The 14,892-nt window shown below is 42.7% G+C and overlaps 1 protein-coding gene across 1 annotated transcript in view; it reads left to right on the top strand.

Annotated features, from left to right (window-relative positions):
* Positions 1-14,892, top strand: part of ctnna2 (catenin (cadherin-associated protein), alpha 2) — a 179,856-nt gene that overhangs the window by 129,547 nt on the left and 35,417 nt on the right. Inside the window, exon 6 of the mRNA XM_045206785.1 lies at positions 1,715-1,981. Within this exon, the coding sequence (XP_045062720.1) occupies positions 1,715-1,981 (267 nt within the window). The remainder of the gene's footprint in view (positions 1-1,714; positions 1,982-14,892) is intronic.

Raw genomic sequence — 14,892 nt, 5'->3', positions numbered from 1 at the left:
GACTGAGGAATGACTGAGGCTGCGTCTCAAATGGCACACTACTTTTGAGCAGGGCCCATAGAGCTCTGGTCAAAAGTAGTGCATTATATAGGGAATATGGTGTGATTTGGGACACATGCTGAAAGAGTTGAACTGCCATCTCTCGGATGATTGACTCACATCTCTACGTCCCTGGTAATGCCTCTTAAACATCACCATGAAATAATAATTTAGAATTCAGAGGAAATTATTAATGTCTTTGAGTGCTTTCTTAAAGCTCCACTAAGTTTGGGTATTTTTTGGTGGCACATGTTTCAGGGAATGCATTTTACCTTTCTTAGAATTAAATCTGAAGTGTTAAGTGAGAACTCTGCATATTTAGTGTTTTGACAGGAAATCTGTAATAAGTAATGTGTTATACACTCAGTGGAACTGTTGGGTCACGCAAGGTGCACTCTTCAAGGGGACTGGCTTGACACAAATTATATTTCTTTATATCAAGCAGGTCTGCCTATCAAGGCTTTATGGTGTTTGAATAGAATACGAGTAGACATATTGAATAAAGCTCATACAATCAAAAGCCTCAAGGTTGAACTTTCAATCAACACATATCTTATGCCCACAATAATGGTATGTGATGATTCATTTGAGTGTGTTTAATGAAATATTTAGCCTTAGTTTGAATAGTATCTCGAGAGTCAGACCAGAATTCATATCCTCTCGAAATGATTTCAAACAAAGTGGCAGTACCCTTCGAACAAAGTTACAGTACCTCTAACTTTTCAGATCAATTCCAATCCTGCTACAAAACAAAAGTCAAATAAGTTTTGTATGTTAGTAAAATTATGCAGGTTTACTATATAACCTGTGCTGAGGTCTGGTCTGTATATACGTAGCATGTCCTAACAAGTATACAACATTTCCTAAGCAATATAACATTTCCTAACCAGTATATAACATTTCCTAAACAGTATACAACCTTTCCTAACCAAACATTAGGAACACCTTTCTAATATTGAGTTTGCCCCCCCCCCCCATTTTGCCCTCAGAATAGCCTCAATTCGTCGGGACATGGACTCTACAAGGTGTCGAAAGCGTTCCACAGGGATGCTGGCCCATGTTGACTTCAATGCTTCCCACAGTTGTGTCAAGTTGGCTGGATGTCCTATGGGTGGTGGACCATTCTTGATACACACAGGAAACTGTTGAGTATGAAAAACCCAGCAGCATTGCAGTTCTTGACACAAACCGGTGCGCCTGGCACCTACTACCATACCCCGTTCAAAGGGACTTAAATATTTTGTCTTGCCCATTCATCCTCTGAATGGCACACATACACAATCCATGTCTCAATTATCTCAAGGCTTAAGAATCCTTCTTTAACCTGTCTCCTCCCCTTCATCTACACTGATTTAAGTGGATTTAACAAGTGACATCAATAAGGGATCATAGCTTTCACCTGGATTCACCTGGTCAGTCTATGTCATGGAAAGAGCAGGTATCCTTAATGTTTTGTATACTCAGTGTATAACATTTCCTAAACAGTATACATTTCCTAACCAGTATATAACATTTCCTAAACATAACATTTTCTAGCCAATATATAACATTTCCTAAACAGTATACATTTTCTAAACTGTATACATTTCCTAAACAGTAAACAACATTTCCTAACCAGTATATAGCATTTCCTGACCAGTATATAACATTTCTTAACTTCCCGTCTCGTCTTCAGGAGCTGAAAGACCCCCAGTGCCGGGACGAAATGGCGGCGGCGCGCGGCGCCCTGAAGAAGAACGCCACCATGCTCTACACGGCCTCGCAGGCCTTCCTGCGCCACCCAGACGTGGCGGCCACGCGCGCCAACCGCGACTACGTCTTCAAGCAGGTGCAGGAGGCCATCGGGGGCATCAGCAGCGCCGCCCAGGCCACCTCGCCTGGCGACGAGAAACACGGCCACGCTGGCATCGGCGAGCTGGCTGCGGCCCTCAACGAGTTTGACGTGAGTACCAGAACCTATTCCGCTCTTTCGCTCTCCCCAGCCCCATGATGAAGTCGGAAGCGTTGTATGGAGTTCTATGGAGTCTGCAAGACTGTGAGTCTGGCTGTGGTGTATTTCTAAGGCTGTGCCCAGGTGGGTCCTAGGCAGTGGGTTCCGTTTCCTTCCCTTCCTCTCTTTGATAACCACGGCCTCCTCTGTGCTCTGTGGCGACATCACAAGTATTAGCTTTGTCTCCATGTGTTCTCCAAAAGGGCAACCGTTCTGGCAAAGCGTCTTTGAAATGGACACTTTTGAGGTGAATACGTTTGAGTGTTTGACACTTGTACAGAGCACTTTACACTTGATATACTCTACTGTACTGTACACCCATGGGCTTTCACAGAGAGACAGAACAGTGAATGCCACTGACTAACATTACCACTGAAACCATCCACTGATATACTCTCACCTTCCGTCATCCCACTTCCCCAAAGCCTTGAAAGATATGAATTCAGAGAGACTTTTGCCTTCTTTTTCAACAAACTGCTTGGGGTGTAAAGTGCCTCTGCTTTCACAATTTATTTTTGGACGCCCTTTTAATTACATACAACATGATAAAGCGCTACCTGCAACAGCAGCCGACAATTATATCAGACCATAAATTATTCAACTGACATTTGCGAAGGGAGAGAGAGTCACATAGGCACACAAACACTAACGCAGACACACAGACAGACACACACACACACACACACGCACAACACACACACACTTTCGTTTCCCACCTCAGCTGTGTGTGACTGACTTTCCCATATTCATCTCTTCAGTATTTTGATTCCCCAACAATACCATCACATGCATATTGCATATTGTCTGTTATTTTCTTTGTGATGATATTATTAACAGTAACTTCAACAGATGACTTAATTCACCTGCGTAGGTCTGAGCATTTTCAAATATCACTATTTAATCAAAGGATTACTCTAAGGCAGGTAATTTACAAGTTAAAAAAATGCCACCTCAGCAGATAAGTCAATGTACAGTATTGTGTGAGGGGGGAGGGAATTTGTTTGCGTCCCAAATATAACCCTATGTCCTATTTAGTGTACTACTTTTGACCAGAGCCCTATGAACACTATATAGGGAATAGGGTGCCATGCAACCCTGCTGTTTTAATTAATCTCTCTATGTGATCTTTAATTTAACTTCCCTTTAAGTACGCACACTGGCAGCACTGGAGGAATACATAGATAACAAGTATGTTCCTAAATATTATTACTAACATGTACAAAGAAGTGGTCAAACACTAGTATATTCCAGCATGGTTTCTGCTGCTTAGAGAAATATGACTAAATGCTGCCACCTAGTGGCCATGGACTATAAATACTCGGTAGACTGATCACAGTGGATTGAATTTACATTTAAGTCATTTAGCAGACGCTCTTATCCAGAGCGACTTACAGTTAGTGAGTGCATACATTATTTTTTTAAATTATTTTTTCATACTGGCCCCCCGTGGGAATCGAACCCACAACCCTGGCATTGCAAACGCCATGCTCTACCAACTGAGCTACATCCCTGCCAGCCATTCCCTCCCCTACCCTGGACCAATTGTGCGCCGCCCCATGGGTCTCCCGGTCACGGCCGGCTACGACAGAGCCTGGATACGAACCAGGATCTCTAGTGGCACAGCTAGCACTGCGATGCAGTGCCTTAGACCACTGCGCCACTCAGAGCAGTCTCAGAGTAGGAGTGCTGATCTAGTATCAGTTCCCCCATGTTCATGTCATCTTATTCATTATGATCTAAAAGGCAAAACTGATCCTAGATCTATACTCCGACTCTGACACACTTAATGTATAAGGACCCGGCACTTAATGTGAAATTTGAGAGAGGGACTGTTTGTTGTTATACTGACAATACATGGACTTATGCTTTCTGCATGACAGTCAACAGTTCATAACTGCTAGTCTACCTGCCGCCCCATTTAAGTTACATACTAATAAGCAGACAATATATTTTGAGGGATAATATTAAAAAAGTAATAATATCTAATGTCGGGGGTTTGATTGATTGGGCGTGTATTATTGACATTATAGTTAGAAGCGTGGCTTTGAATACATTAGCAGCTTTTAAGGTGTTTTTGTTTAATTGATCGGATAGCATTCCTTATCATGAGTGTATTATGCCTGAAGTGTAAAGTGGTTGTGGACAGGGCTCAGCTTTTATTAGGTTGTAGGGCAACAAAACAATATCACCCATGTGTTATCCTTTGGGTTGGCTAGCATACCATGTGGTTTGTGGTACTCTTAAGGCGTCTACATGCTTCCCACCGGAAACAGTTCAGAACAGTTTGTGCATATATTATGATGCCCTTTTGTGACATTTCCGTTCGTTTATTTATCGTTAAGATAACTCACATTTATTGAGTTATCTTAGATTAATTCAGACTATTTTGAGGAAGTCTCAAGGTGGACAAACAGTACTATTGCTGCTTTTTTCTCGTTTTTCAAGGGAACCTAATATGCAGACCACAGGAGGCTGCTTAGGGGAGGACGGCTCATATTAATGGCTGGAACAGAGCGAATGGAATGGCATCAAACACATGGAAACCATGTGTTGGATGTATTTGATACCATTCCACTTATTCCGTTCCAGACGTTACCATGAGCCCGTCCTCACCAATTAAGGTGCCACCAGCCTCCTGTGATGCAGACACCTTTACAGGGCATGATGTGCTGTATATAGACCACAGTTAGACCGGTAGCTGACTTTCATTTGTATTGTAGTGACCCCATGTGGCAAAGTTGAAAATTGCAAGCACGTCTATACACCTGTCACTCAACACCTGTAATGTAAGTGAGGCTAATACTTGCTTAGATATATCAAATGCAAAGCCTAAACATCACATTGAATTTGTTAAACATTTTTCAAATGGTGGTGAATTTATAGCCTGGTCCCAGATCTGTTATGGTGCTGTAAAGCCAACTCATGTGGTCATTGGCTATACAGACCAAACATATCTATAAGTCTATAAGTCTGGACATACATGATCAACATCCAAGATGGCAGCTGGAAAGTTTGGCGTGTTGGCAGCGTTTTTAAATTTAAATTTTTTATATAAAGGTTTATAGATACTGGCCCTTTTTGTACATCAAGTCAATGTCCTTTCGACAAGGTATGTGGTTTTAATCAGAAGATTAGGCCAGATTGGCACTAAGCATTTTGGCCACGGAAAAAATACACCCTATTTAACACGTTCAAATATCCCAGCTGGCAGAGTCCCTCCAAAAGGGCTAGAAAAGTTGTTTTCCACAAGATGACTACACTTCCTTCATCTCAACGTTAGATACCTTCTTCCTAAGATCGAGGAAATGTGCCTACTCTCCAGTAACTGTAAGGTGGGAGTGCTTTGCTTTACCCAAACATGGTTAGATGGTTAGATAAAAAACACTGAGATTGAAGCTGAAAATTATGTAGTAATTAGAAGAGACCGCAATCACAAAGGCGGGGGAGTTTGTATTTATGTAACATCAGATATTGGGTTCAACTATAAATCAGATTTAAGCCATGATGAGATTGAAGCTGTGTGGTGGACATTCTATTACCAAAATGCAAACCCATTATAGTCGGAACCTGTTACAGACCACCAGACCAGTACAAGTTTTATGAATTTTGGAGGAGACTTGCGCCAACTGTACATATTTAGGTACATCAGAAGTTATTGTTAATGGTTATTTAAATTTTTAAAACAGATGCTCTAAAAGGACAATGCTACTTTTAAAGCTCTTAAGAATTTTTGTAATCGGTTTGCTTTACACCAGCTGATTAATGAGCCCACTATGGTCTGTCCTTCTACCCAAACCATCATTGACCTCGTGTTGGTGTCGGATAGATCAACGATATCAAACAGGGGGGTTGTAAACTATGGGCTCAGTGATCATTCCATCATTTTCTGTAGTACGAAGGTTCGGAAAACCACTTTTAAATGTCATAACTCAATAACAATTAAGTCTATGAAGAACTACAGTGGCTTGCGAAAGTATTCACCCCCCTTGGCATTTTTCCTATTTTGTTGTCTTACAACCTGGAATTAAAACAGATTTTTGGGGGGTTTGTATAATTTGATTTACACAGCATGCCTACCACTTTGAAGATGCAAAATATTTTTAATTGCGAAACAAACAAGAAATAAGACAAAAAAATTGAAAACTTGAGCGTGCATAACTATTCACCCCCCCAAAGTCAATACTTTGTAGAGCCAGTCTCTTTGGGTATGTCTCTATAAGCTTGGCACATATAGCCACTGGGATTTTTGCCCATTCTTCAAGGCAAAACTGCTCCAGCTCCTTCAAGTTGGATGGGTTCTGCTGGTGTACAGCAATCTTTAAGTCATACCACAGATTCTCAATTGGATTGAGGTCTGGACTTTGACTAGGCCATTCCAAGACATTGAAATGTTTCCCCTTAAACCACTCGAGTGTTGCTTTAGCAGTATGCTAAATTCTCCCACATGGCTTTTGGCAAACACCAAACGCGTTTGCTTATTTTTTTCTTTAAGCAATGGCTCTTTTCTGGCCACTCTTCCATAAAGCCCAGCTCTGTGGAGTGTACGGCTTAAAGTGATCCTATGGACAGATACTCCAATCTCCGCTGTGGAGCTTTGCAGCTCCTTACATTTACGTCATTTAGCAGACGCTCTTATCCAGAGCGACTTACAGTTAGTGCATACATTATTCTTTTTTATTTTCATACTGGCCCCCCGTGGGAATCGAACCGACAACCCTGGCGTTGCAAACACCATGCTCTACCAACTGAGCTACCTCCCTGCCGGCCATTCCCTCCCCTACCCTGGACCAATTGTGCGCCGCCCCATTGGTCTCCCGGTTGCGTCCGGCTACAGCAGAGCCTGGATTCGAACCAGGATCTCTAGTGGCACAGCTAGCACTGCGATGCAGTGCCTTAGACCACTGCGCCACTCGGGAGACTCCTTCAGGGTTACCTTTGGTGTCTATGTTGCCTCTCTGATTAATGCCCTCCTTGCCTGGTCCTCGAGTTTTGGTGGGCGGCCCTTTCTTGGCAGGTTTGTTGTTGTGCCATATTCTTTCTATTTTTTAATAATGGATTGAATGGTTCTCCGTGGAATGTTCAAAGTTTCTGATATTTTTTTATAACCCAACCCTGATCTGTACTTCTCCACAACTTTGTCCTTGACCTGTTTGGAGAGCTTCTTAGTCTTCATGGTGCCGCTTGCTTGGTGGTGCCCCTTGCTTAGAGGTGTTGCAGATTCTGGGGCCTTTCAGAACAGGTGTATATATACTGAGATCATGTGACAGATCATGTGACACTTAGATTGCACACAGGTGAACTTTATTTAACTAATTATGTGACATCTGAAGGTAATTGGTTGCACCAGATCTTATTTAGGGGCTTCATAGCAAAGGGGGTGTATACATATGCACGCACCACTTTTCCGTTATTTATTTTGTATAATTTTTTTAAGCAAGGTATTTTTTTCATTCCACATCACCAATTTGGACTATTTTGTGTATTTCCATTACATGAAATCCAAATAAAAATCCATTTAAGTTACAGGTTGTAATGCAACGAAATAGGAAAAACGCCAAGGGGGATGAATACTTTTGCAAGGCACATCTTTTTGTTAATTGTTTGAGCAAATTGGACTGGTCTTCTGTATTAAAATTCAATGAGGTGGAAAATTCCTGGGGCAATTTTAAATCATTGTTTTTAGATGCTTTAGACAAGCAGGCTCCAGATATTTTTTGGGGGGGATTAAGCAAAGAACAGAACCATGGATAACAATAATATTTTGAAGGCAATTAAGCTTATAAATGAACACTTTCTGGAGTTCAGGAAATCCAGGGCAGATTATGTTTTTATAAGAGTGATAGAGAAGGCCAAGAAATATTATTTTAATGACAAAATATTTGAGAATAGGAACGATCTGAAGTGTCTGAAGCTGTTAGGTTACAGTAACATATTAAAGACCAAAGCTCACAATCTTAGCTTGGACATTGGAGGAAAGGTCACATCAGACAAGACCATGGTTACAGAGAGTCTGAATAGCTATTTTACAACTATAGCTAAAACATTGGTAAGCAAGTTACCTTGTCAGTCAGGTTGTTATTGGGAGAGTCAAGTCCAGCAGTTTTACTCGCATCAGGGGATTCAAGTAGATGCTTTTTCATTTAAAAACGTGTCTGTCAACTGTGCTAAATAAGCTGAAAGAACCTGACCATTTCAAAGCAACTGGCCTTGACAACATTCCTGACAGATATTTAAGGGATGCTGCGGTAATTATCACCCCCTGTGTAGCTCACATTGTAAATCTGTCTATTGAACTAGGTTTTTTTCCCAGTGAACTAAAACTTGCAAGGATCATTCCTTTATATAAAAAAGTGAATAAGCTAGATCATAGAAACTATCGGCCTGACTCAATCCTGTGTATTTTATCGGTCATGGAAAATATTATGTTCGAGCAGATTGAGAGTTATATTTCCTTACATAACCTGCTATATGAGCTCCAATCTAGGTTTAGGAAATCCCATTCCACCGACACTTGCCTACTATATCTAACTGACCACATCAGGGAGGATGTAGATGGAGGGAAATGTTGTGGTATGGTTATGTTAGATACAGTGGATCATGAGATTCTCTTAATCAAACTAAGAGCCATGGGCTTTAACAACTTAGCTGTAAAATGGGTTAGCTCTTACCTGCAAGGAAGAAATCAGATGGTGGATGTGGATGGGACCCTGTCTAAACCCAACATTTTGAACTGTGGGGTACCCCAAGAGAGTGTGCTGGAGTCACTTTTCTTTCTGTTGTATATAAATGATCTGAAATCTGCCTGTACATGTGACCTTGTCCTCTATGCAGATGATTCTGCACTGTTGGTTTCCCACAAATACAAAAATGTGGTTGAGAAAGCTCTCAGTGCTGAACTTCTGAATGTCAGTAAATGGATATATGACAATAAGCTGTCACTTTACCTTGGAAAAACAGTCCATCTTGTTCGGGTCCAAAGTGAAACTGAGAAAATCCCCTGATTTTAAGGTGGTAGTAGGTGACATAACAGCAAAATACTCTGTTAATTATCTTGGATGTGTGCTAGATAACCATCTGACAGGGGAGAGCATAGCACTAAAATGTATCTCCAAAGTGAACCATAAAATTAGGTTTCTGGCAAGAACCTCCAAATATCTGGATAAGAATGAAATGGTGGCATTGGCAGGGACTCTTGTTCAGTGAATTCCAACCTCTCTCTCTCTACCGTGCCACTGTTACCTTCTCCTCTACAAAGTTACATGTTATGGTAATTCAATCTACTCTGCTTTTTATGTAAAACAGTCTGGCTTTCAGAAAGCAAAAAGAGCAAAGCTAATTTGATTCCAGTAGGTAGGCAACAGTTAAATGAGACAAATTGCCCTCTGCCAGTCAGTGTGTGTGTGCTCCCCTGAAGCTGCTAGTTCATGATTGATTCCTGCTACACTATACTACACAGCCCCAGACTGTGGATGGAGACACTATATGTTAGGCAATGCAACGGCTGGACGAGCATACACGAAGAAACACACACACACACACACATATTCTCACACTCCTGTAGGAGCATACACAGGGCGTAGGGTTCATGCACGTACATGCACACACACACACATATCCACAGTGCACACACATTGATTTCGGTAATGGAACTCTTCAGAAGATGGGTGTGTGTGATGACGGGGTCGATCAGTCCTGCATGCATCCCAAATGGCACCCTATTCCCCATATAGGGACCGTAGGGCTCTGGTCAAAAGTAGTGCACTTTGTAGGGAATAGGGTGCCATTTTGGATGCATCCCTGGTGTCCTCAGTATGGGTCAGTCTCTGTCTTCTCCCCTCTCTGGACTGGGCTGGACTGGGCTGGGCTGGACTGGGCTGGGCTGGGCTGGACTGGGCTGGGCTGGGCTGGGCTGGGCTGGGCTGGGATGAGAAGGGATGGAGGGATGGATGGATGGCAGCAGAAATAGGCCCAGCGATCAAAAGGGAAAGCTGTTTGTTGATGTGAAGGAGGGTAGCTGTGTAGTTTATGTGTCAAATATATGATTTAGTCAAATGTATGTTGAGAGAATATTATATTTAACATTGGACAGTTGTATTATGGAATGTACGGCACATTGTAGAAAACATTGCACTGTGCATTAGACTGCTCTGGTAGCCTTCGGTCTTCACTCCACAATCCAGCTTTTATTTTGTAATAGCATTTTGTATCAAAACTATCCTTCTCTCCCTCTCTTCAGAGTTGTCCTCCCTCCCTCCCTCTCTCTCTCTCTCTCTCTCTCTCTCTCTCTCTCTCTCTCTCTCTCTCTCTCTCTCTTTCTCTCTCTCTCTCTCTCTCTCTCTCTCTCTCTCTCTCTCTCTCTCTCTCTCTCTCTCTCTCTCTCTCTCTCTCTCTCTCTCTCTCTCTCTCTCTCTCTCTCTCTCTCTCTCTCTCTCTCTCTCTCTCTCTCTCTCTCTCTCTCTCTCTCTCTCTCTCTCTCCCTCCAACACCTAGCCCCTGATCAGAGAGAATGTAATATGTCAGACGGCAGTACAGTTTCCTCACCTCCGCAGGACAAATTAATATTCATCACTCACAGAACCAACCAGCAATCCAGTCCAGGGGAAGGTGTCTACCGAAAAACACAACCAAAGACTCAGAGTACATCTCTCCTATTCTTTAGTTTTTTATGATCAAATGTATATTCTTATTTTATCTATCTATCCTATTCTAATTTCTGCCAAATCTTTCTCTACCAAAGCAAATTAATCCCACACAGTGACCTTTGGAGAAGTTAGCTAAGCTATCACCAAATACTGATCAAAAAGTATATTGAATGTATTGCTAGTCTATGTGTGTTCAGTATCACCTCTCTGCATTGACTCTTGGGAACGAGTATCAAACTTTTGCATTTGCCTTATTGAACGAGTTGAATGACATTTTTGGTATTTAGTGTTGATATCCTCTATCCCACAGAGTAAGGCCTGCAGTGGCCTGTCAAGGTCAAGCCATGACCAAACCTTCCCAAATTAAAAAGGGCTGGTTGAGCTCATTAAAACATGTATCTCCACTCTCTCCCTGCCCCTCGTAGGAGCACACAGACAGGCAAAGGTTAGCTGAGGTAATTGAGCTTTGTGGCACTCAGACTAGAGCCGAGGCTGGAGAAGGAGAAGGACATAGGGATATGAAAGGGCAGCTTATGAATAAGACATCAGACTCCTCCTGACAAAACACTTTTAACATGAGAAGGTCAACTCAGGACATTTACTGGTAGCTGCATGAACCGAAAGAGATCCATTCATGTCCTTTTAATAATTTTTTTACCTTAAGGTTGTCCGATTGAGGTTAAAATACCTCTTTCACAAAGGAGAACATACCTTTTTTCAAAATCAAATCAAATCAAATTTTATTGGTCACATGCGCCGAATACAACAGGTGCAGACATTACAGTGAAATGCTTACTTACAGCCCTTAACCAACAGTGCATTTATTTTAAACAAAAAAGTAAGAATAAAACAACAACAAAAAAGTGTTGAGAAAAAAAGAGCAGAAGTAAAATAAAGTGACAGTAGGGAGGCTATATATACAATAAAATAAAGTGACAGTAGGGAGGCTATATATACAGGGGGGTACCGTTGCATAGTCAATGTGCGGGGGCACCGGCTAGTTGAGGTAGTTGAGGTAATATGTACATGTGGGTAGAGTTAAAGTGACTATGCATAAATACTTAACAGAGTAGCAGCAGCGTAAAAAGGATGGGGTGGGGGGGCAGTGCAAATAGTCCGGGTAGCCATGATTAGCTGTTCAGGAGTCTTATGGCTTGGGGGTAGAAGCTGTTGAGAAGTCTTTTGGACCTAGACTTGGCACTCCGGTACCGCTTGCCGTGCGGTAGCAGAGAGAACAGTCTATGACTAGGGTGACTGGAGTCTTTTGGCTATTAACCTAAAATGTCCCTTATGAGAAAGCACCGACATATTAGCTTTGGGGATGGGGAGGAAGACTGGTTCCAAAAGCTATACTTAATATGGTTAGAGAAGTGAGGAAGGGTTGATTTTATTTGACAGTCCCTATATAGTGCACTACTTTAACTCCAGAGTCCTATGAGGGGTGGGCGGGGGGTACTGGAGACTTCAGCTCGCACTCCTATGTCCACATAGACCGTACTAGCTCACACCAGTGAGCCCAGCCACAGAGCCACAGGGGGTTGAGAGAGCTGGCAGTGGCAGTGCAGACTCTCATATGCTATACTAGCTAGCTACCTATGGACCGGGAGTGCATTAGGTCTGCCTCATAGGGGACTGGCTGGCTGGCTGATGGGCTGACTGGCTGGCTGACTGGCTGGCTGGCTGACTCAATGACTGGGTGGCTGATGGGCTGACTGCCATTCTGACTGACTGGCTGACAGGCTGACTTCTGTGATGGCTGGGACTAGCCAAAGTCACACACACAAATGTTGCCTGCGCATGCACACATTGACAGAGGCATACAGTATAGATAGACAGGCAGACAGGCAGACATACTTTCCCCTCTCTATCACTCTCCCTCCCCATCTCTCCGGCCTTGTGCAGCATTGAGCTACTGTACTAGCACACAGAGCCTTTTAAATATTGACCCTCAGGGCCTCTGTCTCCCATTCAGATTAAATGGAGCACCTAGAGCCATCGGCATGTGGATTACAGAACAGGGCTAACCGTGAATCACTGTTAGCGTCCCAAATGGCACCCTATACCCTATTTCCTATTCCGTATATAGTGCACTACTTTTGACGAAAGCCCTATCTGTCCTGGTCAAAAGTAGTGCACTGTAAAGGGAATAGGGTGACATTAAAGACACACCCACTGTGTAGACACAGAGCCAGAGTGAATATGCAGAAACACTACAGTAATAATGACTCTAGGTAATATCATGCAGTTAGTTGAAAGCTAACGCACACACACACACACACACACACACACACACACACACACACACACACACACACACACACACACACACACACAAACACGTAAAGACAATGCTAAAGTTCTGTACTGGTAAGGATCTGACTGTCAAACCGAGATACAAAGCAAGCTTCTCCCTTCGACCTGTTTCCTTGTGCTGCTGCCTTCCATTAGTTGATATGAGTGGAGTAAGATGAGTGAGGAAAGATGCCTCTGTCGGCGCCCTGCAGAGCTTTTTAATGTAATTGCATTTCACATCAAAATGATTGCCTCAAAGCTCCCCTCAGTCAATCCCTTTTACCCTAGTAGCAAATGAGATGAGACTCTGGCTTTTGAGCTGATGGACACACACAAACCAAACACACACGCACACACAAACATACACTCACACACATACACCACAGGAGGTTGGTGGCACCTTAATTGAGGAGGTTGGGCTCGTGGTAATGACTGGAGCGGAATGGTATCAAATACATTAAACACTTGGTTTCTAGGTGTCTGATGCCATTCCATTTGCTCCGTTCCAGACATTATTATGAGCCTCCACTGACACACACACACACACACACACACACACACACACACACACACACACACACACACACACACACACACATTTGGACAACATCTATTAATACGGCAGTATCAGTCCGGCGGTCGTTCTTTACTCTATTTGACCCTCTACCTGAAGTGAAAAAGCAGAAACAGGTGCTACCACAGTACAGTCAGAAAACCAGTAGGGGGCATTGTTGTATCACTTTTCAAGACAGTCTTTTCTTTTTTTCTTTTCTTTTTTTCTAATTTGTATCCCTTTTCCAGTGGCTTCTTTCTTCACTGCTTAGAGAGAGAGAGCCTGTCCTACACCTCTAGCTAGTACTGTAGCGTTAATGAAATGTTGGCTAGGGTAAATAACTCCTGGTGTTTGATGTAGATGTTATAGGTATATTTAACCTCTAAAAGTCTAAGCCGTTGGCATTTAGCTATTAGATTTGTAATTTTAAGAACCTTTAGGTATAAAACAATTATTTGATAAAATATTGAATTTGGTCTTTACTACTATAGCCCATAGAAACGCCTTCAATAACACATTCATAAATGGCAAAAAAGAGAGTAAAACATTTTTTTCATGAGGAATACCGTTTTTAAGTGTCTGTCCTATATCTAGGATATATAAGAATGCTCAGGAAATATTTTTATTTTTTGGGACACATTTAACCCCTTATTTGATTTGTCACAAAAACATTAAACACCACCATGTTCGTGAGAGTCTCCCCTTTCCATAGTGGGGTCATATTAGTTTTTAGCTCAAACGGTTCGGAAGCTACAAACAGAAGTTGGCACAACAGCGTTACCGACTTCAGACGAGTCCCGTAACACCGTTCGGACGCTACAGACATGAGCAGACCGATTTTCGGGATGTCTCATGGTCTGACAAACACAACTGTAGCTCGGCCACCTTCCACCGCAGATGCGGAAGGCTGACATAGGCAGATGTGGTGGCTTGAGAAGCAGCCCATGCAAAAAAACGGATATCTCTAGCTTAAACTGACGGATTTTGTGGATTTATTTATTGTGTTTCTTAGATTGACGCACGGGTGCGTCAATAGACTCTTAAGGACGGAATGCTCCACTGCTTACTAACTGCTAGGTGCTGCTGAGCTGACCAAAGATAATACTGTCGGTCTTCAGTGGGTGTGTGTTGTGTTTGTTGACCCCTGATATTTCGTCCATTTGCTAGTAGATGGGTACTTTCTCATTCAGCCTCTTCTCCAGCTGCACACTGAGAGAACCCAGTCAACATTCCTTTCCTCTCCTCCCTCCTCCCTCATTCCCTCGTTCCCTGAGCTGGCTGTAGAGGCAAGTCTCTCACACACACACAAGCGCGCGCACACACACACGCAAACACATAGGTTGATGCGTACGTGTGGAGCAGTGCCGTGGAGCCTG

The sequence above is a fragment of the Coregonus clupeaformis genome, chromosome 24, assembly GCF_020615455.1.
Source record: "Coregonus clupeaformis isolate EN_2021a chromosome 24, ASM2061545v1, whole genome shotgun sequence".
NCBI lineage: Eukaryota > Metazoa > Chordata > Actinopteri > Salmoniformes > Salmonidae > Coregonus > Coregonus clupeaformis.
Note: the sequence above shows the minus strand (reverse complement) of the source record. Positions and strands in the feature narration are given on the sequence as shown.